General features: G+C 40.9%; 1 protein-coding gene across 2 annotated transcripts in view; it reads left to right on the top strand.

Moving 5' to 3' along the window:
* Positions 1-23782, top strand: part of PEPD (peptidase D) — a 151234-nt gene that overhangs the window by 86967 nt on the left and 40485 nt on the right. For both annotated transcript variants that reach the window (XM_066557774.1, XM_066557773.1), the window contains 2 exons: positions 2146-2214; positions 8602-8679. In XM_066557774.1, the coding sequence (XP_066413871.1) occupies positions 2146-2214; positions 8602-8679 (147 nt within the window). The remainder of the gene's footprint in view (positions 1-2145; positions 2215-8601; positions 8680-23782) is intronic.

Genomic DNA, 23782 nt, shown 5'->3' on the forward strand with positions numbered 1-23782 from the left:
GGAGTTCTGCAAGAGGTGACTGCCATTACTGGCTGCATAGTTTCATATTAATTGCAACTATGAATATATGATCAGTTATCATATGGAAAAATAAACCTTGCTATCCTGCATCACTGATGATGAAAAGATATTTAGGACCTTCATATTTCATTTTTACATTTCATTTTTAAGCTCTTTTTAAGGTTACTGAAAGTTGCTGTCTAGAGGACATAGTTTATTCAGTCATTTAAGGTGAAGGGTCAATAAAATACTCTAAAAGTTGCTTCCTAAAGTGTAACTATACATATATAACAGTAGATTTATTGTGCAGAATGTTTCTGTACAGTGTCTTGTCTCAGAGAGTAAAGCCTGCCTGCAAGCAAATGTTTCCATATGAAATGTCCATTTCTGTGAAATTACGTCTGTGTCAGAAGAAATGACAGCTTAGGTGATACATTTTATCAGCTCAGTTTAGTGATATCTCCGCTGGGTTCTCACCATGTCAGAGTTTCTCCTTAGCTTCTCTGGCATTTGACCTCCTCATTGCCATCATTCATTTGTGGGCCAAAACAAACTTAGTGTTTTCTACCTTGTAAACCACCACAGTATTTTGAACAGAAGAGAGATCTTGTAAACAGGGTGTCCCTCCACTGAGTCTCTAAATGGAGGCTTTTCTTTTTTCATATGTGATTAATTTGTATGTTTTCTTTTGTTTCTCTTTAAATACTGTAATTTTGTGTAATTTTAAAATCCAGTTTAGATTTACAAGCATGTAATGTCTTTAATGTCTTTTGAATTTGAATTGTGTTCTGTGGCTCACTGCTGAAGAAGGACAAAATCACAACATCTCTATTCTTTGAATAGCACCATTATCATTCTATGCTGATGAAATTATTTCAGTATTACAAGAAATGAGGTTTTGGAATTCATTCAGTATTACAGGGAATTGGATTGTAACTAGAGCATATTTCAAAAAGAATAAAAGGATCCATGATATGTGCTTAGCTTGTAAAGCACCTAATCCTATATTAATTGTGCTTTGGGCAAATCTGCCCTCATCTGAAGGGGACTTTGACAGTGAAGATGAAAATATTGTAATGCTTTTTAAGGCCAAACAGCTCCTCCAGCAGGATGGCAGTGAAAGAGGAGTTCCACAGGCTGCTCTGCCTGCCCTTCCCTGCCCCAAGCACACACAAAAGCAAGCAATGCTGTGTTGTACTGTCCTTTATAGGCTGCAGGACACTTGGCCTCATGTTACCACAAGATCTTCTTGCTCTTGGGATTGAGTTTGTGTTAATTTTTTTCCCCATGTTTGGACAGGGAAAGATCATAGAGGCATTTAGGTACCACGATCTGAAATTGAGTAAGCCTTATGTTTTCTCTGTGTCTGTTGTGCTACAGACAAGAAAACATGAGGGTGTCCATTCCAGCCCAGGTGGAATGTGATGCAGAAAGGACGTGGTTTATGTGAGGGGAGAGCTCTGCTGCCTTGTCTGGAGAGTGAGCATCACAGTCAGATGCAAATTAGGGTTAGGGGATATTTAATTCAGTTTCCACCACAAGGTGTCTGTGAGGTGGTAAATGGAGAGGACTTCTGCTGAAATTATTTTTGAGGGCTTTGACCAGTCTGGCAAGCTCCTTCCTCTGTGAAGGGCTGGGTGGACTTCACTTTTCCTGACTCTACATGACATAGATGGAGGGTAGCAGGATTGAAAAGGTGATCATGGATGTGATTGTGTGCCTGAAATGCAGCAATGCAGTGATTTTCTCAGTTCCACTTTGGAGAGTTTGGCCAGCTTTACCAGCTTCAGCATTTTTGCCTGTTACCATCCTGTTTGTTCTGTGGTCAGATGAAGTCTCTTGCCAACAGTAATTTCCCTTTTGGTGTGGAGCTGTAAGGAAAGCAATTGCCATTTGAGGTCACTGAGCTGCACTGGAGGCCTCTCCTCTGCTGCAGAGCTGCTTAATGGCTCTGTGGAACTCACCTGCAGCTCTGCAGGGCTGCTGAGCTGTGCACGTGGGGCACTTGGAGTGTTCAGCTGAGCACAAATAGGCAGAGATTGGGGACTTACACCAACACAGCTGTACTCAAGCAGAACTTGTTTTTCTACCTGTCTTGGGGTGATTTTACAGAAATCAATAATCACCACCTTTGTTTCTTTGCAGCCTGTTCCAGCACTACTGCTACACTCGAGGTGGCATGCGCCACACCTCCTACACTTGCATCTGTGGCAGGTAAGAGGATGATTTACACTGAACTCTGCAGGCTTTATAGTCAGCTTCCCCCTGGATGTTTGTAAAATTGGTCCTTTTAGGCATGCCATGTGTTTGCAAATGGCACCAGAGTGAGTTCTGACCTGTTTGCACTGGAAAAGACAAAGAGAGGTAGGTGGTTACCTGTGTCTCCTGAAGACATAACGTGGTAATAGAGTTTGCTGCACTCCAGAGGTTCCCCAATGGCTGCTCCTGCTGCTGCCAAGATCCTGTTTATGCTCACCCCTGTGCTGCACTTGGCTTTTTTTGTTAAATAGCACCATGGAGAGGGGCTTTACAGCTATTCTCTGTTGCTCAGAAATACTTTCTTTGAAATACACCTTAAGCATTTCTTATCGTCCTCTAAATTCTTTGTCTCAAAGATTAGGAAACAGTTAAACTAATCTTCTTGGAATTTGGAATTTTTTGCTCTCTCTGCTTCTTGCTGAACAGCTAGTGTTGAAGGTTACTGTATTTGGGAAAGTAGTATAAAAGTTCTCCCTGCAGTTGTAGAAATGCACAAGAGAACAGTGTGGCACACATGCTGAAGAACAGCTGTGTGCTTCATGCAGAGATTAATCTTACTTAGTGGAATTAATCTAATCAGAGATGTATGACAGTGAAATGAGCCATATATGTTGGTATATATGTTCCACTTGTTCTGCTGCTACTCAGAAGTATTTGCCCTACACTGAAGTCACATACACTTACAAAAGATAATTTTTATGTTAATGACAATAATTCTATGTTGCTTTGAAGGTAATAAGAACAATTAGCACCTTCACTTCTTTCTGCAGTTTACTCAATTGCTTATTTGTAAATGCAATTTTCCAATTTATATGCAAAATTGCAGCAGGAGCATGAGCGGTTTTATGGCAAATTGTGTATCTAAATTGTCTGAAAAGTTTCCTGGTTTAAGTACCATTGTATAACTTGAGAATTAACATCCCAGTGAAATGAGACTCCATCTCTAAGCTTTTGTCACAGACAGTGATGATGTGATTTTCAAAGCCATGCAGACTTCACACTCACTTGGAGTGGATCAGAACCTGTGTTTGGGTGCTGGTGGCCAAATCACTTTGCTAAAGCTACAGAAATGTCTGGTCAGGGTTTGTGTGGTGGGGACAGGCTGAACTCTCTACAGGACTGCAAACCCAGGACCTGCATCACCCCCAGGAGGAGGAAAGCTCCAACAGCAGCTCGGAACTGGGTGCCCACAGGAGCTCCCTGGGTGCCCTGTCCTGCTCTGCAGGGATGGGCGTGGAATTAGAGTTGCCTCTGAGCTATTGAAGGATTTAAATCACAGAGAAGGGCTGTCCTTGGAATGCCATATCCAAAAAACCATTTTTTTATTAGCAGCTGCCATTGTATCCTACCACTATTAGTACAGCCAAACCTGATTTAAAAAATATAGTTACATGAGATAGCAATTTACAGGCAAAGGTCTTTGTATTCTATGTTCTGACTATGAGTGATGAAGTAAGAATGAATAATATTAACAGTTTTAAGCTAGCTCCTAATAAATGAATTAATTCAATTAACATAATAATGGCAAAAATAATAGACATTTTTTAATGCTGTGAAAATGTCATGCATTGTAAATATTTCACTTAACTACATTTACAGCTAAAAATAGCTTTTGCAATTAAGATTTTTGAATGTTTTATTCTATTCATGCTGAATTTTATATTTTCCTGAACACTTAAAATGGGCATATTTTGACAGGATCTTTCCTTTTTAGATTAGAGGCCTGATAATATTTTCCATAGAAAAGAATAATCCTTTTAAATAAAAAACAAGTTTGTTTGTTTGTTTTTTTAATATGCTGATTAAGCTGAAAATCAGGAGTAATCAATACAATATTTCAGTACAGAAATAAATCACTTGTCATGTGATGGGTGCATTTAGTTATTGCTGTCCCTGTGCACTGTTACATTCTTGAAGAGCTGCTAAATGAATATTTGCTGGATGCTCAGCATAGTCCTGTTCTTAAAATATTGCTGACATTTCTCTTCTTTCTTCTAATGATTTGTTTTCAGGATGCTTTCTGATCTCAAATGCATCTTGGGGGATTGTTTTCCTTTGCTAGTAATCAGAATCTCTTGCTACGTTTTGCATTCTCAGTGGTGTTAATTTGCAGCTCTTCTGCTGCTTTGTGCAATTCTTTCTGGAACAAACATGTCTTTGACACCAGTTAGAAGCAAGTTATTAAAGGAATAAAAATGGATACACAGGAACCTCTTGGAGGATTTTTGAGGTTGGCTGCCTGAAGGTGAGCATTGGCATCCTCATGTGTGGTGATTTTCAGAGGTGCTGACCAAAAGAAGGCAGGAAAGCCAGTGATCCTCACCTCCCACAGCATTTCATCATAAACTGCAACTTGGCACTCCAGTGCTGGACCTTGCAACTGTTGCCTCTTGGAAAGAAGGAAGTAGCTTCTACATGAAGGCTCATTTGCTTTCATTTGCTTGATTGATAAAGTTCTGGAATGTTCTGCCCAGGGAGGTGGTGGAGTCCCCATGCCTGGGTGTGTTTAACAAAGCCTGGATGTGGCACTGGGTGCCAGGGTTTAGGTGAGGTGTTGGGGCTGGGTTGGACTCCATGCTCTTGAAGGTCTCTTCCAGCCTGGTCATTCTGTAAATTCTGTGCTTTGCCAGTGGCTTGGGGTTTTATTTGACTTGTTTTAAAGCCACCTTGAAAGGCTTACTGAATCAGTGTGAACAATTTCTGGCTAACGGTAGCATTTACCTTGTGGGTACACATCATTTCTGCAGCATTGCTCCAGAAGTATCTTCCTGCCTTCATCTCAGGACAGGGGTAAAGATGCAGCCTGCAGGGGAGATTGGATGTGCTCTTACAGGATCCCACTGGAGGTTTCCATATGTCTGTCTTAATTTGGGTCAGTAGTGCATGTCTGAGTCAAGCTCTCCCACTCATCCTCAGCTGCAGGGCCTGCTCAGAGCCAGGGGTCAGTCCTTCAGTGCACATGCTGGTTTGGTTTTGGGGGAAAAGCACTTGGGGAGCTTTCAAGAGCAGGTTGGCTCTGCCTGGTTGCTAATGGGTGGTGAGCCCAGGGTGTCTGCCCAGAGCCAGCCAGGGGAGCAGACCTGCTCATGCCAATAAATCCCTGGAATGCAGATGGTGTGCAGATCTGGTCTTCAGCACCAACTGTGCTCTCTGTGCTGTGATCCCCTGTGTGTGACAGAGCCAAGATGTGCCTGACAGATCAGGAGCCTCCAATGCCAAGAAAGATTGTGCCTGCTTAACGCTTCACCAACGGTGCTGAAAAACAGATCCTTCATGCAGCTCCCCTCACAGTTGGTGCTGAGCCTAACAGAAATATTTTGTAAACTAAAACCTTTACATTAAAATGTGCAAAAGAAACCCCTCATCTTTGTATCTGCAATGTGTTTTGTTGAAAGCATTTGTACAGTTGTCAAATTTGAGTATATGACTTATTTATGCACTGGTGTGGTGTTTGTCATTGAGGGTGCCAGCACATCTTGGTAAGTAAATGAGCTATCTGCACATACATAAGCATGGACTCATGCCCTTAAGGTTCATGATAATTAAAAAAAAATATATATATATTTTTATATATATTTTTATATATATTTTTATATATATTTTTATATATATTTTTATATATATTTTTATATATATTTTTATATATATTTTTATATATAAATATATGCATGTGCTGTTTGATTCTCCTACTTCATCCCCAGTATTGGAGGGAGATAAGGAATAGTATCTGCAGCTGAAATCCTGGCAAACTGCTGTGGAGTATGGATGTGCATGCCAGCTGTTGAGATGGAGACAATACAAAGCAACACACCCCATTTTCAGAAGGCTTCAAGCTGTTTTTATTCTAGCATGCATCTTTTTATACATTCTTTCAAAGCTCATAAGTTTACACTTTACTCATTGGTCAGAAGAGACAAAAAAGTGCTTACTGGAATAGTTAGTTGCAGGTTTCTCTTATTTATCCTTTTTTCTTTCTTGGTTTCTATGTCAATGACCTTGATAGAAAATTCTTTCAGGGGTAAGCATGGATCCTCTCATCAAACTTCTCTCTGGCTCACAGAAGTCTCTGTAAAACCTCTTCCACAGTTGGTGCTTTTTATTGTTTCCTGTGTTTTACCTTGAACAGCAAACAGTGTTATGCAAGGTCATTCCAGTTCCTTCCACATGCCATCCTCCCAGGGTTTTAGCCCTGCACGTGGGAAGCAGCTCCTGAGGCAGGGGTGCTGCTGACAGAGCAGGGCAGGGGCAGGAGCTCTGCTCCCCTGTCCCCTGCTGGGAGAGCTCAGCTGGAGCACAGCTCCCACTGCTCACCCTGCCTGCCACAGACACCTTTGCTTTCCATTGCACTCCATTGCTCTATTACAGATCTTTTCTTCAGATAGAGCAAACTAATTTTGAAAGTGTCCTGGTGTGGAAAATATTCCAACAGTGCCCAGGAGACAGAACATCTCAGGAAGAAGTTTATATCTGTCTTCATATTGTATACAGGCTTTCTGGGTCCATTTTTAGCTATCTGCACAGCTGCAGAGGTTCTCAAGTCCAGCATGCAGCAAGGAAAAAGCATCCAGCCAGTTGTGAAACTGTGCTTAAGCCATTGGACCAGCATCACAAAATGAATGTGTTGCAGCCTTAGTTCTTAGGGCTTTTAACTCTTGGTTTAACAACTTTTATCTTTTCTAATTTTTCTGTTTGGAGTGTGTATAATTTTATGCAGTACACTTTGTATCAGAAAATCATCCCTGTGATTCTGAAATATCACCTTTCACTGTCTTATTGCATAGTTAAAAGTACTTAACAATAAATACTTCCTGTCTTAACACATTCAGGCTGTAAGAGCCCTCTGAGATCATGCAGTCCATCCATTAACCCAGCACTGCCAACTTCACTGCTAAACTGTGTCCCCAGGTGCCACAGCTACATGCATTATTAAATACTTCCAGGGACACAGTCCAGCCATTTAGATAGGGAGCCTGCAGAAACTTACTACTTTCTACTCCATAATCATTGTTTATGAAATTATCTGTATGACTGATGATCTGTTAAATATCTAATATCACAAGTACTTAATGTGTCTTGAAGGTAATATCTTTTTGGATACAGTGCATGCTTACTGTTTTTGTAATTGCACACATCAGAAGTCTAAGATGAGAAGTATGTCAGATGTCACATTTACTCCAGACACAACAAAAGATTGATTGAAATTGAGCCTCAGATTCCTGACATCCAAGATACAAAGCTGTTCCAGCACCACTGCTTGAAAGAACCAAATTTGAGCAGGGTGACCAGGGAAAGGTTCTGATTAAAGCTGGGGTACAGACTGGCAGGTGAGCTGGAAGGGCTGGAGAGAAGCTGCAGTAACCCTGTCCCAACATGGGTATTTTTGGATGTGATGTAATCCTTGCAGCTTTGTGAAGAGAAAAAACGAGAGCATCTATCTGAAGAGAGCAGTAAAAGAAAAATAGGTAGAGCTTGAGATCTTTATCAGCCTTTTAAACTGACATTTTATAGACCCAGAGGAATATCAGTAGGCAAGAGAGGATGCCAAGGCCAAATGTAGGTCACTGAGTGGATCATGGAACTTCAGAACAAGTGTCCATCCTTCTCTGGAGCTGTTTCATTCTTGTGAATCAGCAGTTTACTCTGAAAGGTTTACAGGAACAAATATCTTTTCTTTGTAATGTGATTTTTCAACAGCAGGTAAGAAGAGAGTGACAGTTTTCATCCCTGCTCCTGCTGCTGGCATTGTGAGCTGGGAGTGTTCCCCAAGCAGTGCATCCCTCCAGCAGAGCCCAGCTGTGGCCATGCCAGGGGGGAGCTGGAGCTGTTCCCTCAGACAGCTCAATTCCTTCTGTCCCACTGATTCCTAGAGTGTTTCAAATGTCAGATTTTACTGCAGGGGAAGTTGGTTTGTTTTATGCCTCAGACTGCTTAACCTTGAATAGGGAAAAACAGCACTAAGTAATTAAAAAAAAAAAAAAACCAAAAAAAAGCTCATCAGAAAATAACAAAATGGGTATAAATTGAAAAATTACTTGCACATAATTCTTTCCTTTACACTGTCCTGGACAAAGGAGATGTTGATATGAGCCATGCCATGTTCCTTCTGCAGCCAGGTCCTGTCCTACAGCCAGAGTAGCAGAATTCCTGAGCCATGCCCAACTCTGCTGCACGAGTGCTGGGGTGGCTGCTGCAGCCACAGCAGGCAGGGACTGGGACAGCTCTCACAGGCTGCCTTTTATGTGAATGCCTTGATGCTTACAGAATTCCTTCTTATGTCACATGAATGTGTGTGTTAATGTTTCTTCTTCCACTAATTGTGCTAATTTTCTGTTTGCCCATCAGTGGGGAGAACTCATCTGTTTTGCACTATGGCCATGCTGGAGCCCCAAATGATAAAACTATTGAAGATGGAGACCTATGGTAAGTAAAGGGTTACAGTTTGTTTGGTATTTTTGTTTTGTTACTGCTGTTTCCATACAGGAAAAAGGATATTTTCCATTTTTAGAAAAAGGATAACTGCATACTGATAAAAAGTCTAAAGCTTTAAAATAAAAGGGAGCTTTGCATGCCAGATTATTCTGGTTTCTTCCAAAGGTCCTGTACATCTGCATCTCCAGTTGAAAGGGAGGAGATATTGTTTCAAACACTTCTGAACCAGAGACACTTAGAATTGAGTTTAAGAAATTGCTGTATTCCAAGTACAAGGGCAGTTAGAAAATTCATCATTTGAGTTTGCTTTGGACCTCAGATCCAAACCTCAGCTCTGGTGGTGGAGTGGAGAGTGTTGGCTAATTTTAGAGGACTGCCTCAAATTGCAAAATGGATTAGATCTTAAAAATGCCTGTGTGCACACAGACACCCCACAAGATATAGAGATTAAAATGTGTGAAGAGATCAAACACAGTTCAAGTCAGGGAAGGGTGCTTCTAGTTCTGTGATGTGCCAAAAACTCCCTATAAAGATTTGCTTAGAGTTTAGTGATGTGTAATGCAGCTGCAAATCCCATAAAGTTTTCTCTATGTGTACTCCATGTCCACATGCTTTGCAGTATCACTGCAGGTGAGAGCAGAGTGAATGGAAGCACCAAATACATTCCCATAAATTGAAATACTATTTGCCTATTTGTCTGATGTGTAATATATAAAGTCATAACTTTCACACTTCAGCTCCAAAGACATGGGTCAAAAAGCCTTTGTTTATAAAAATGCAAACCTAGTTTTGGAGAAGTTGATCACTGACATGCAGTGGAGGAATTGTATAGAATTATATATTATATATATGAGGCAAAGGGATTTTTCAGAGAATGTGAATGTGACACATGAGCACCTGCCAGGCTCCAGCCACTGCCCTGCCCTTTGTAGCCTGTGCAGGAGGAGTGTAGGTGTGTATTTTCACAGTGGAATGTAAATACATGAGGAAAAGCAAATTAGTATTATCATTGATAAGCTCAAAACCTATTATGGAAAACAAATTGAATCTCAGAAGTTAAAAAATATGCCCTGTTGGCTTAAAGTTCCAGGCATATCTTCAGGTGCTGTACAGTGAATTAATTTCTTTATAATACTATAAAAACTTTTTTAAAAGCTTCTTGTACAATAGTTTATGTATTACCTTCATCTGTGGTTAATATCTTACTAAACCCATCAAATACTAAAGTTAATTTATTGCAGGGCAATAGTTTTGATTTGAGATTATGTTGTGTTTGAGTAGATAATATGCTATGAGCATTTCTTGATCAGGAAGGACATACCAACATAAAAGTGTATCAGCTGTGTCATTCAATTAAATTTCAAAAGGAAGGTGTGTAGCATACAGGAAATCTCAGCATGTGCTACTGAGAGAAGATATGCTACAGTGCATCATCATATCTCATATTTAAAACTGAGGTCTTTAAATGATGAGGCAGACCTCAGGATGAAGGCTGTGTGCAGGAATCTTTCACTTACAGTCTCCAAGGACAATTTAGTGGGTGGCTGCAGTCTGTCTTAAACCACAAGAGTTCATACAAGACTCTTTGCAAACCCTTCTTTCCTGCAGTACTGCAAACGTCTTTAAAATACGTTTGGGTTTTATCAGCCTCAGGTATGTCAGTGTCAGGAAACCATAACTACCACATGCATCAATCACTTCAGGGTTTCAAAACTCCTGAGCAGCACCTGTGCCTCAACAAAGAGAGCAAGGTTTAACAGGGTCTGGAATAACCTCTTGCTCTTGGTGAAGATGTTTTCAGGTGCAGGTGGTGTCAGCATGGGCTGCTCCAGATGCAGCAGTGTTGTATTTGCAGGGTGCCCTGTGGCAGGGAGGAGTGATGGATCTGACTCCATGTTCTCAGAAGGCTGATTTATTATTTTGATACTCTATTATATTAAAGAATGCTAAACTAAACTATACTGAAATACAGAAAGGATCCTTACAGAATGCTAAAAAGATAATAATGAAAACTCCTGACTCTCTCCAGAGTCCCGACACAGCTTGGCCCTGATTGGCCAAAGAGTGAAAACAGCTCCCAGCAGAATGCAATGGAACAATCACCTGGGGGTGAACAATCTCCAAACACATTCCACATGAGCACAGCACAGGAGAAGCAAATGAGATCAGAATTGTTTTCCTTTTCTCTGAGGCTTCTCAGCTTCCCAGGAGACAAACCCTGGGCAAAGGGATTTTCCAGAGGATGTGAATGTGACACAGGAGCTCCAGCCACTGCCCTTCCCTGGCTGGCACTCACAGAGCAGACTCTGCTCCACACTGGCTTCTTAGTGTTTATCTCAAGGGAGAATAATACAATAATAAGAAAAAGTGATTTAATTTCTGTAAAGACAATTTAAAAACACACACTCATTTTCCAGAGTTAAAAATAATGATTCAGAAAAAGTCTTGAGGTGTAGCATGCATGAGCAGCATACAAATTCAGAGTGGTTTCACTGTGGGACTTCACAAATGTCTAATTTGGGTGTGGAAGGGTGTGTGTGTGTGCATACAGAGGAGGCATTAAAATGACAGTGTGCTGATTTGTCTGTGTATATTAGCATTTGTATATTGGCTTTCAATTAAGCTTTTTAATAGCTATGGGGAGCCCTCTGTTGGATAGTCTTAGGAAGCCCTGAACATGGGGAAAAAATAGACTTAATTTTTGATGAAAAAGAGGTAAGAGTATTTCAAGGGTTATTTCTGTTTCTGCCAGCATTTTGGCATAACATTAATCTAACTATTCATAGAGTTGTGTGTAATAGAAGTGGGAGATTGGGTATTTGGTATGATTTTTAATAAATTATTCTGTAGAATTTCATGTCTTTTTCTTAACATTACTTAGTGGATATGAATAACATTCATGGGTTTTGCAGATATGTGCAGCTCAGTTTTTTTATGTACAAAGAAGTGCAGTAAGTATCATAAATAAGTCAACTAAGCACCTGAATATTAGAAAAAACACATTTGGAAAACTAGGGCTTTGCTCCTGTGAAATGCTTAAGTGCATGCATTACTGGCTTTTTAAAAAGTGTAAGTAACAAGGATTTAGTTGTTAAAAGAAGATCATAGGCCAAAATACTTGTGCTATTGCATTTTTATATCTTTATTAAGGCTGTTATTCTGACTTCTTTGTCAAAAGCTGTGGAAGGTTTAGAAAAGCCTGGCTTTATGATGTTTTTTCTTAAATTAACCTCTATCAAGTGGGTTTATTGCTTCTGTAAGAAGCTGGTATGGAATTGCATCTCTGATAGTCCATCATAATCCACACTTTTTATAGGTACAGCTTCTGCACTAAAAGATCCCAGTGCAAAACAAAGGGAAATTCTGACACTTTTTGGTAATACACATTGTCTTGCTAAGCAGGGCTATCCTTTTCAATCTGTTAAATATTGAAATAGCTATCTAACACAAAGCACTGTGATTGACAGAGAAAGAAATCAGTATTTTTAGGGAGGTTTAGGTGTTCAGGATACAGATATTTAACTGGTATGGATATTAAAAGCAAATATTGCTATAGCAGCAAGTCGGTGTTTTGTATAAATGATTCATGTACTATAGCATTCTGTGGTGAACATGGAAATTATCAATTTGCTCTAGACCAAACACTTTCCCTAAGCAGGTGTCTCTTGTCTCTGTGGTCAGATAAATGAGTCACCATTGTAGGCACTTGGCCCATTTACTCACTATTAACTTTAAATAACATCTTCTGCTTGGAATGCAGCAAATCACAGCTGGCAGTGGTGATGTATGGCCAGGCTGTTCACAAATCCTGATTTTCTTCTGTCATCTTCAAGCTCTGACAGCTTGGATTGGAGCTGAGCCCTGGACTGAGGTTCACTGCATCCTCTCCAGGTGTTGCATTACTAATTGGATGCCAAGACCCTTTTGTTTCTCTACTGAGGCTGGAACTGCATTTGGTAGTAGGGAGAGTGGAGTCACAAGCTAAATACTTGTTGTAGTTTGCAGTCTCCTGCCTTGCACACAAGAGGCTTCCAGCATTTTGGAAAGCCAAAGGTCTTTCAAAATTTGGTGAGGAGTAGAATGAAATTGAAAGTTGCTACTCAAGAGGACAATAACCCAAATAAATTGAAGGAGTAAAGATCTGAGTCCTTGAGGCACAAATCAAGAGCAAATGTGCCCCTGGGAGTCGTGCTCAGAGAATGGCAGCCCCATATGGCTCCTTCTCCTGGGCAAGTGTCTCATGAGCAGCTGGCTTTTGTTCACACTGCAGGAGGATGCTGGGTCAGAATTGGTTCCAGGGCCCTTTGGGGGGTGGGAACTCTGCTTTCAGCTCTCCTAAACTGATCCCTGACTTTGGCTGGAAGTGATGACCTGACCCTGGGAAACAGCATCCAGTTCAGTCAGAGCCAGTGTGCTTCTATGAAAAGAGTTGGCTCAACAAATCAGCATCTGCCACCTGGGAAATGCAAGCTTCCTTAAAAATAATGGAAGAAAATTGCCTGGAGTCCTCCTTTCTGCCCTTGCCCTGCCAGTGTCCCACCATGGCTGGGGAGAGAGGGCAGGGAGGGGACAGCAATGAGCATCAGGAAGGGGCAGGGCAGATGTCTCTGCTCACCCCTGTGGTCTGCTGGCTTGTTCTAGAAACCTGAAGTGTATATTTTATGTTTTGATTTGAGAAGTTTCTGAGTAAAATTGGAGTTTATTGCATTTGATTTGCAGCCTGGTGGCTCTGGCAGCCTGACTTTGTGGTTTCTTGGCACTGCCATGTGCCAAACACATGGCAGGAGTTGATTGTTCTGTTGCAGTTGATCAGCAGGGCTCCTGCAATGTTTGGCAAATAAAAAATGTTTCTGTGATCTTAAAATAAACATTGATTCTTCATGATGAGGCTTACACTTAAATAATAGAAATGTAAGAAAATCAGCCTGATTTAACTGAAATCAGATGTAACTGAAATAGATACAGCTGTTACCTGAAGTGCTTTCCTGCAGGTGTCATGGGTTGCAGGTCTTGGTATTTTTGTGGCATCTGACAAATATACCTCAGTGAAAATTCAGCACTTTGTAAACAATTCTCATATGCAGGTTCATTGACCTTCAAGCATTTACTGATATTCTGGGGATTAGTAGGTCCATTTTGGCTTTCCAAAATAATGAAAATAATTGTATATTCTGCTAAAGAACATACAAACAAAAAAAACCCCAAACATTTTGAAACATCCTCCTAAGTTACAGTGTTAATGAAGAGCAGACCCTGCTGCTCCCCACCCCAAGGAATACAGGCACTCACCTGGGCTGGGGCAGCTGCAGGGGGATCCTGCTCCTCCCTGGAGCCAGGGCACAGTGGGATTTATGGAGAAGGCTGGGTGAAAGCATAAATCAGGGGGGCACAACCAGCATCAACTGCTTGGGAAGTGTAGCAGACCTAGGAGAGAATCCATTAACCTTGTATTCACAGTGGGGCTATCTATTATTTATAAAATAAAACTAGCTTTTAGAAGTTTAAACAAAGCAGGTTGGATAATCAGATGATGGCTTTCATTTTATTTGACTTTTTATTTTAACATTCACATAATTGCTTATTGATTACTTATTTCATTGCAATATTTTCTAGATTTCAATGACAGCTCTGGGCAGAGTACAGTGTCCTTGGTGAAGCAGAATGTCTCTCACTGCTGTTCCCATGATGTGCCATCACTGCTGTGGGTGACACTAAAACAAATTTTACCTGGAAATAGTTTTATTGCATTCAGGTACCAGAAAACTTCGTTAGTGTCACAAAACCAAACACATCTGTCATAAAAGTACAAGTTTTGCATAATGTCAAATGATTTAAGTGTGTCTTGCATGTATTAACAAGCATGGCTATTTCCTGAATCAAATGTTGGAGCTGGGGATATGGAAAACTGTCTAGCACTGCAAAAAGCTTTTATCTGAATGGTTTAATTCTGAGGCAGATTTTTGTTTCTACTTCTTTCCTTAATATCCCAGTGCAAATTTAAATCATCAGCATAATGCTGACAGCAGGGGGCACTAGAAGAAGAGCTGTGCCAAGAAGGGAGCTTTGCCCAGGTTTTCATATTGGAAACGTCCTGCACTTGCCAGAGCAAACACTCAGCAGCCCTCTGGGAGCACTGCATTCTGCTCAACTGTCAAACTTGGGTTTGTTTCCTTCCATCTGGCACTTGGATGTAGCTTTTGGTGTTTTCTTTGTATTATTACCTGTGGTGCTCTCAAAAGATCCTCCTAGCACTCTCCTATTGTCATTTCAGAGGCTTTGTTCATCACAAGGAGTTTTTCCTGGCTGCAGGTACAGGTGGTTGGGAAAGGTTGTTCTGGATGAAGCAGAGAGGGAAGATGTTCAGTGTTTGGGGTGCTTATTTTTAATGGCTGAAAAGGGCCAAAGGACAGGTTTTAAGCTCCCTGGAGTGGCTGGTCACTCCAGGGTGTGTGTTAGGGTTAGGTTGGAGATCAGGGCAAGGTTCTGCTTCCCCCAGAGGTGCTGGCACTGCCCATGCTCCCAGGGAATGGGCACTGGAGGCTGCCGGAGCTCCAGGAGTGCTTGGACTCCAGGGATGCCCTGGGGGGATTGCTGGGGTCTGGGCAGGGGCAGGAGCTGCACTGGCTGATCCTTTTGGATCCCTTCCAAATCAGCCCATTCTGTGAAGAATACCACAGGAGAAAGTTGCTTCTTGCAAGAGCCTGCCAGATTCAGTTGTTCATGGCTAAGCCTTCTATCAGCTAAAATAAAAAATTACTTTGATGATTTTAATTCTTTGACCTCAAAGCATAATACACAGTTTTCTATAACAAAAGATTTGTCAATTCATGTATAATCCATGTGTATTTATCTTTTATTATGCAGACACTATGCATGTGCAGCATACCTATTGCATTGAAACTATATTCACATATTTATTGTAATATTACACAGTTTTATTTGTAGAAAATGCACTATTCTCTTCTCTGGAAGAATGAGTAAATGTAAGACTTTCTGTGAGTACTGAGCCATTATTTCAGGAAAATACTTTCAGGCTGTCATTCATTTCAGGAAAATATTGGAAAATTTTCAATAAATCAAGAAAAGATTTAGGTGAGCTTGAAAAAGGTGTACCAGAAAGGATGGTATCAAAGTTTGCTGTATTTTTTTTTCCAAACTTTTTTTTTGAATTCTCAGTATTTTATCAAGTTGTACAATAATATCAACCTAGAACCAGAACTCATTTGTCCAGGTGGGGGCAATATTGTATTTAAAAAGCAGGAGCTGACCCTCTTTTTCCATCAGATAATAGAAGTCTTTCTTTTTCCAACCCAAGTCCTTCAGTGTCTGCTATTAAAACCATCTATCCTATGGTACAAAATATTGTATTTATTACTTCTTGAAAGCACTGTTTGTAAGATCTCAGGATGTTCATGTGTCAGATGTAAATGCTCAACCATTTTATGTGGGTGGGACCAGTATTTTCATTTGGCCTTGTGCACTTTTATGCATTTTGAAGTTCAGTGCTGTAATAATATGCAAAAATTATGGTTAGCTTTAACTTTTCAGTCTGCAGTTTTGAAACAGCTTGTTGGTAGTAATGGTTTTGTTTCTAATAATAATACAAAGTACATTGCTGCTACTTACTGGTTGATTGCAAAATTACCTGGCTATCCATTTCTGAAATAATTCCTTTGGCCTGATTCCTCTGGTTTGATTAATATTTACTGTTTTCATCAAGTGTAGGTATTTTTCATTTTGTTGTACCTATGGATTATATTAATTTTATGCTAATTCAGAAAAATTGAATTTGATTAAAAATAGAGAAATGTATTTGCTAGAATTAACAATAATTTTGCTGTAATTGAATGGCTTCTGTTAGTACTGGTTAATTCAGGCTGTGAGGTTGCTTACTGTCAGAAATAAGAATAAGCCTATTCACCAAAGCTCAGATCACTAAGTATTAGTAGTGTGTTTGCTGTAACAAATTTTATCTTTCCTTTAAGGGCTGTATTATGGTCTGCCTTCTAATTTTTGCTGTCTATAATGTGAAATGTCTTTTGTCTTTCACATACATTTCACAATGTATGTGAAATGTCTTTTTAATTGTTAACTGTGAGTTTCATCTGTCATAGCTTTAGCATAGCATTCCCAGCATATTCTGGACTTGTAATCTACTTTTTGTGGTGGTCTTTAGCACTAACACACATGCAGTGTGATAGAAGTACTCTTGATGGATGTTGCTTGTGCTGGATGGAATTCAGTAGCAAAATCTTTCTCATTGGTGTGGGGAAGTCAATTGAGTAGGTCAAAATGCAATTTTAGTGGGAGTCTGCCTGGCTTCTAAACCACTCCAAGTCCCCAGCACAACCTCTGTGTGCTGCCCCTGAAGCAGAGGTAATTCCCAGCCCTTGTAGCAGGTCAGTGTTAGTTCTTCCCTTGTGTCTGTCCAGGGGATCTCATTCCCCAGGGCAGGGGCACAGGCTGGCAGAGCCTCAGGGGGAGTCCTGCTCTGCTCCACACCAGGGCTCAATTCTGTTCCTCATTGCAGTTGCCTACAGTCCACTACAGGTGCTGCCATGAGGAGTGGGTGTTTCCTTCAAACAGCAAAGAAATGTTCTTACAGCAGAACAACCTGCTCAGCTGGGGAATAGGCAGCCTCCTTTTTGGAAATACTGGTTGCTACCTTCACTGCTGTGCCCTTGGCTTGAACTCTTGGACATGTCCATGGAAAGGCTAGCAGCTGTCTTCTCAGGGGTTTTTCATTCAATTGTCAGCTTCTGTAGACTATTCTAAAACTCCTGTCTGTTGTGTTCCATTGGAGAACTGATAATTTGGAGGTTGCTTGACCAATCAATAAAAAACCATAGGCTTTCAAAAAAACTAAGTGAACCTGTGCCATTGGACACTGGCCCAGTTTTCATCATGGAAAGACATTGGAAGTATTTTACTTTGGTGGGCACATGTGTGTAAGCATGGCCACACACGTAAGGAAACGTGACAATATTTACAGAGAGATCATGAAGTAACATCTGCCCCTTCACCTGTTCAGCTGCTCTCCAGTGGTTGTTTGTCAGGGCAGCACAGGTCAGAGTGCCCAGACACAGCTGCTACAAGCTGCAGGCTTGTAGTTCTGCATGCCAGCACCCAAGAATCATGGCCTGTTTTGGAAGTATCAAACTTTTCCAATTCACTTTCAGTACCTTCCACTTCTCAGCAGACATCCAGAAATGGACTGGTTTAGTCAACTGCAGCCATTTAGTGACTTGCAAATGGAGCTGTGCTGTTCTTACTGTGCTGTCAGGTGAGACACATTCTGGTGAAGAGCCAGTGAGCTTTACTGCTGTGTTGATTGGGAAGCAGTCAGCTGCCAATGCAGGTTTCTCCCTGGATGCTCCCCTCTCTTCCCTGCAGCTCCTTGTTGGAGCAAGTCAGCTGCAGCCATCAATGCCCCAGATACTGCTTTTCCAGTGGGGAGGCTCCTAATGGATGGAAACTAGCCAGAACTTGGGGTTTGCTGCCACCCCTGCTGATTTTTCAGCAAATTGTCTCTGCTAAAGAGAAGGAATACTGTGCTAAAGAGAGTACTGCTGAAGAGAGTGAGTTGAGAGGCTTAGTAAATATGTCTGTTAAAAAGGGATAATAATTAGGGCAGTAAAGACAGAAAAAAGAAATCATCCATTCAGCAAAAAGACAAGTCAGATAGGTGACCCTTCCATCAGAACTTCCCCTGCTCTCCTGCTCTCTGGCACACTGTCAGCAGGGACCTGGCTGAGGTTTTCAGCTACCTTCTGCATCTTGTGGAACCCTCATGGCTCCTTCCCCCAGCCCAGCATGGTGTTCCCAGTACTTGTGATTTGTGTGTAGCCCCTCTGTATCAGAAACATCCCTCTGCTGAAACCCTGAGAATGGCACTTGGAGTGAATTTATCTCTGAACAAGCCAGGCTGAAGATTTTTTGGCTCTTTGCTCTGGGCAAACTTAACATTTTTCAGAAGGCATTAATGCAAACTGCATGGGGATATAAGAGGGCTTATATTTGGTCATGGAAATTGATTGTTTTAGTGCAGAAACTTAAGGATCTCATCTTAGATTTATTCAAGACATAAATGCTGTAAGCAAGGGACTCCTCCTTAGCTTGTGGATGAAAATGGCAATCTTACTAGTGTACATGGGTGTTTACTGAACCAGCTCTTTCATGCAGCTCATTTGGTAAATCCAGTGAGATTTAGGTTTCATATCCTATGGGAGGAATGGATCTGAAGGTCTGAGAGGCCACAGCCTCTCCTTTTGAACAGGAGGCTTCAACAAAAACTTGATTTCTTGTGAATACTCAGAATCAAATTTCCTACATAAAAAGTATTCTCCAACACTTTTGAAAGGTTATTCTTGACTCCACTGCTGCTGATGACAAAAAGCTGGCTTAAACCAGTGAGCCAAGTCTGGCTTCAAGACAGAGCCAGTACAAGTTCCTTGTCTGCTATGTCAGATGGAAGCTGGTAACAGCAAGGCTTTTCTCAAAAAACCTCTTCCTGACCATGGTAGGACTATACACTATGCTGTCCCAATTCTCTCTTAGGGTTTGTGATCTTATCTTACCTGGTGTTGCTTTTTTAATTGATAATTCTTGGCTAGTCAAGATGCAAGTGTACCGAAGAGTACGTGTCACTTATCTCTCTGTTTTCTCCCTTGTGATATCATTTACATTAATTCATTCTTGTGGTCTCCTATTAAACCACCCTATTTCCACATCAGCTGGCCTGTTTCCAAAACATATCTCATAGAAATGCTGATACCTAGTTCCCTTAAGCTTGAAATTGCCTTAGAAGTGTTTAACCAAACAAACAGTTGGATTTTGTATGTGAATACTTAAGGATTTAATTGCTGCATGAGGTGTAAAGCACAGAGTGCTCTCTGTGAACTCAGAGCAGAGTATGCTGAGATCACACAGCATAAACCTCCAGCTGGGGATGACTTGCTTTTATGGCAGTAAGAGGAAGACAAAACTGTGTTTACCTTTATTCCTGCTGTCCTAAGCCTGGCTGGCACCAGTTCATCTGTGTGGCTGCTCACAGGTGTGTTGGTTAGTAATGGCTCAAACCCCTAAACCTCAGTAAATGTTGCTGAGTAAAGTGCTTCAGTTTTCACACCTGTTTAACCTGAGGAGTGAGGAGGGCACGGTAAGATAGGGCAATATCAGTTTTCTAATTGCTAGTGTTGCAAACCCAGCCAGGGGAAGGGAAGATTTTGTCCTGAGAACAGACTGGGGAGAAGGTGGGCTGCAGGTGGGTGATGCTCAGTAGGACACTGGGTTGGGGTGCATTGCACAAGGACATCCACCTGGGTTTCACCCCAGTCATTGCTCTGCCACGTTAAGAGCTGCACAAGAGTAATTCTTTTATAACCCTCATGAGGAGATCCAGTTCTGAGTGTGCAGATGAAGCAGCTCTGTGGAGCAGGAAGGTGACAGCTTTATGTGTTAGCTCGTGGGAGTAGATGTAGGCTTCCCAAAAAATGCCTGCGAGAGCTTGTCTTTGGGTTGGGTTGGTGCTTGGATCATAACAATTCATCCACATGGCTCAGATATCCCAAATAAAGTATTGCTTCCCATTGTGATATTGGCCATAATTTGCTTCATTGCCTGGCAGTTTCAAATTATTTGACAATAAAAGTGTCAGCAAGCCTATAAAAGTAAAACACATGCTTAAAGGAAGATGATGCTTTATTTTTGAAAAATGGTATACAGTGACTTTATGAAGAAGAGAGCTATGACTTTTTATAGTCCACAGTGTTCAAATTGAAAGTGTTACGCAAAGTGTTCATGGTGCTTCACAGGCAAAGGTTAAGAAAGCTAAAATCAATATCAAAATGCATACTATTTTTCTTGGCTTGAAAGCAAAAAATGTAACTATAAATCTGCATTTTGTAGTGCCAATATTCTGTGAAAGTAACACAGCCATGTCTTACTCATGTGTTTTGTTTCAGAGGGAAAGGAGGGGAAAGGAGCTTTTGTGCATCACGTTGTGTTTCAGTTCCAGCATTGACTTACAAACCTGTATTCGCTTTAAAATTGACAGGACTTGAAATATTTCCTCCAAACTTCTCTCCTGGGTTCCTGCACGGGGAGCAGAGCCCAGTTGGGTTGTACATGGCAGAATGCTGCAGGGACTTGCTGGGAAGGGCTGGGGAGCTGCTGTGAGGAGGGGCATGTCCAGCCAAGCCTTTCTGCAGTGCTGTGGCATGTCACACACATCTCTCCTGCTTTTTGACTATGATACGGGTTTATGTGCAAAATGATTTAAACTTGTGGGTTTATGTTTTTCCCTGTGAAAGTAATTAAATGCTGTTAGTTATTTTTGAGGGTGGCTTATAAAGCAGGCAGAAGGAACCTTGTATTCCAATGCTGTTGGCTAATGTTGGATTACTGGTTCATAAGCAAGGCATTCTGTCAGTAGAACAACTGGCATGTTATCTGATTTTTCTTATATTCTGCACTGTTCAGTTTTAGTTAGTAATGTTTACAGTATTTTGCAATATGTTTTGTAGGAAAGATTGTGTGTACACACAGAACTGAAGCCTCCACTGGGAGAGCTATGTCCATAATTCCAAGAAGTTAAGACTATTTTTGCTATGCATCTTTTACTTATGGTATGGCTTCCTGGTCATTCTAGAAAATAAATTGAAACAGTAGCATGGAGTTTTCATGGGGTGCTCAGGTCTTCTGGCTGTTAAATCTGCTTTATACATCACGCATTTTCACCATGAAATGAAGGTGTTTGTTGCTTTTGCTCACAACAAAAGGACACAAAGCAAGATTAGCTTTCTCTCAGAAGGCTTTGAAAGAGATTGAGCTGGCCTCCTCAGCTCTAAGCTAAATCAATGAACAGTTTGACATAAAACCTAATGTCTGTCTTTGGTCAGCAACACTCCTCTGTTCAGCATCCCTTTCAAATGCCTCAGAAACCTGACAGCCTCAGCCTTATCATCTCATTGAAATCAGCAATTCACAATTGATTTCTTGCTGCAAAAGGAGTGGTGAAAAGGGTATTTTTAGAATGAAGTTTTTCATCATTCAGCAGAAAACTGAACTCACAGTTTTGTCATATGAAATGTAAAGTATATGCAATGTATATGTAATGATGACATGCACAGTCTGCTACATGTGCAGCACTTAATTCATCTAAAAGGGAAATGTGATAGGGTTTGGTGAATGTTTATGATATTATTGGATATGTTGTTCTGGTTTTAAACAACTCTGAAGAGGTAAGCTATAGATCAAGATGCCTGTAGGCCTGTTTTCATTTCTGCATTTAATTTGTTTATATTGCTGCTGCATTTGATAACAATCCAAATAACATTAAGGAGTTGTTTCTGTATGTGACCCTTTTAAGACTACACTATCAGACAGGTAATTTTGTACATGCAGTTGAGAACAAACTAGAATGCACTTGTAGTATCTTTTTCAATTTACTATCTAATTTCAGTGTAAAATAAATGTGCTTTTCATAAGGAACCTCCTTTTACAAATTTTTTTTCTGGTTAGTCAACAGGAAAAGATAGTAGCTGTCAAACATTTTATTTGATTTGATATAAATGTGCTTCACCATTTATTTTGCCTGGCAAGCAAATATATGAAACTGGGCTCTTCTCAAGCTCCCATTATTTTCTCAGTATAACTACAATATTTTGGCTATTTCCATGTCTTGGGCAACATTTTAGCTAATGGATATGTTCCCAACTGAAGTTAAATGGAAGAGAATTCCTGATAAGAGCCAAAATATCTCCCAGATGTCCCATTTGGTTTGGATGCTTTCTCACTGAAGCATACAGGCTGGATGGTCTGTGGTGGAATTTGAAAGATCATCTTCCCTCATGTCTCCTCTTGTCTGGAAGCCAAGAGACCTGAACAAATGGTGCTTCCTAGCTTGTGAGCCTTGTTTTGGTGTACCATCAGCTTTGGGATTTTTTTTTCCATTGCTCAGTTCTCCTGTAACTCAAAAATTATTCAACAGCCACTGAGTGATGAATGGCTTTGAGAAAATGCTGATAATTGTAATGTTAAAGACATAGGTAAAATTCTGCCTCTGGTAAGTTCAGAATAACTACTTTGCAGGGTAAAATATATAATAAAATATACAAATCATAGCAACTTCCAGCAGACATGTTCAGGGAGTTCTCAAGTTGTAAGTCACAGCTTTCCTGTCACCATGCTGAACTGGCATTCACCCTTGGAAGTGGAACAGTTGGGCCACAGCACTGCTGCACAGCCCACTGAGCATCTTGGAACTTGATTTGGGACTTTGAAAGGCTCAGCCTGGGATGGCTTCAAAGGTTTACAACTGATCTGTTTCTTCTTGGTACATTAGAGCTTGTAGCAGCTTCTTCTATGATTCCCAGTTGCTGCAACTACTTTTCTGTATTTGTAGATTTTTTAGGTACAGCTTTAGTAACTTTTAGAAGTGAGTCTAACCATAAAATCAAAACTTAGGCAGTGCTGATGGGGTTTCTGATTTTGAGGTTTGGCCAGGCTGGTTTACAGTTCCTATTCTGGTGTCCAATCATGGTTTTTTCACCCTGACATTTGCTGCCTGTTTTGTATCTTTTTTTCAACTAGCAAATTTCTGATTTAACTTTCCATATTCCATATTGAGGTGAATGACTGTGGTGTGTGCATTAGCCTGGTAACACAGATAACTTGGCTCTCTCTCTCTGCAGCTCGAAGCCTCGTGCAGCTCTGCAGGCACTGGGGCAGTTCCTGATGTTCCAGTCCTGCAAGTCTCTGCAGCTGAGCCTTGCCCAGTCTGGGGAGGCTGGCAAAGACTCCAGGCAGGGCAGAGATTTGTTCATGGAGGAAATTGTAGAGTGGATTTGAAAAGTTCTTGGAGTAAATCTTCATGTGGCTGTGTGTGCAATGCAGCAAGAAGAGCCCTAGCCCTGCTGAAATATTCTTCAGTTTTATCATGATTGCCTTTGTTTACTCACTGTCCTTTGCTTTCAGTGCAGTTGTGCTGGAAGTGCTGATCAGCTACAGCAGAGTGTGATAGCAATTTTTGTGGTAGTTTATATTTATCCATACCTAGTCACACATGCTGCTTGGGGACAGAGCCACACTGCAG

This window comes from Molothrus aeneus, chromosome 11, assembly GCF_037042795.1.
Source record: "Molothrus aeneus isolate 106 chromosome 11, BPBGC_Maene_1.0, whole genome shotgun sequence".
NCBI classification, from domain to species: domain Eukaryota; kingdom Metazoa; phylum Chordata; class Aves; order Passeriformes; family Icteridae; genus Molothrus; species Molothrus aeneus.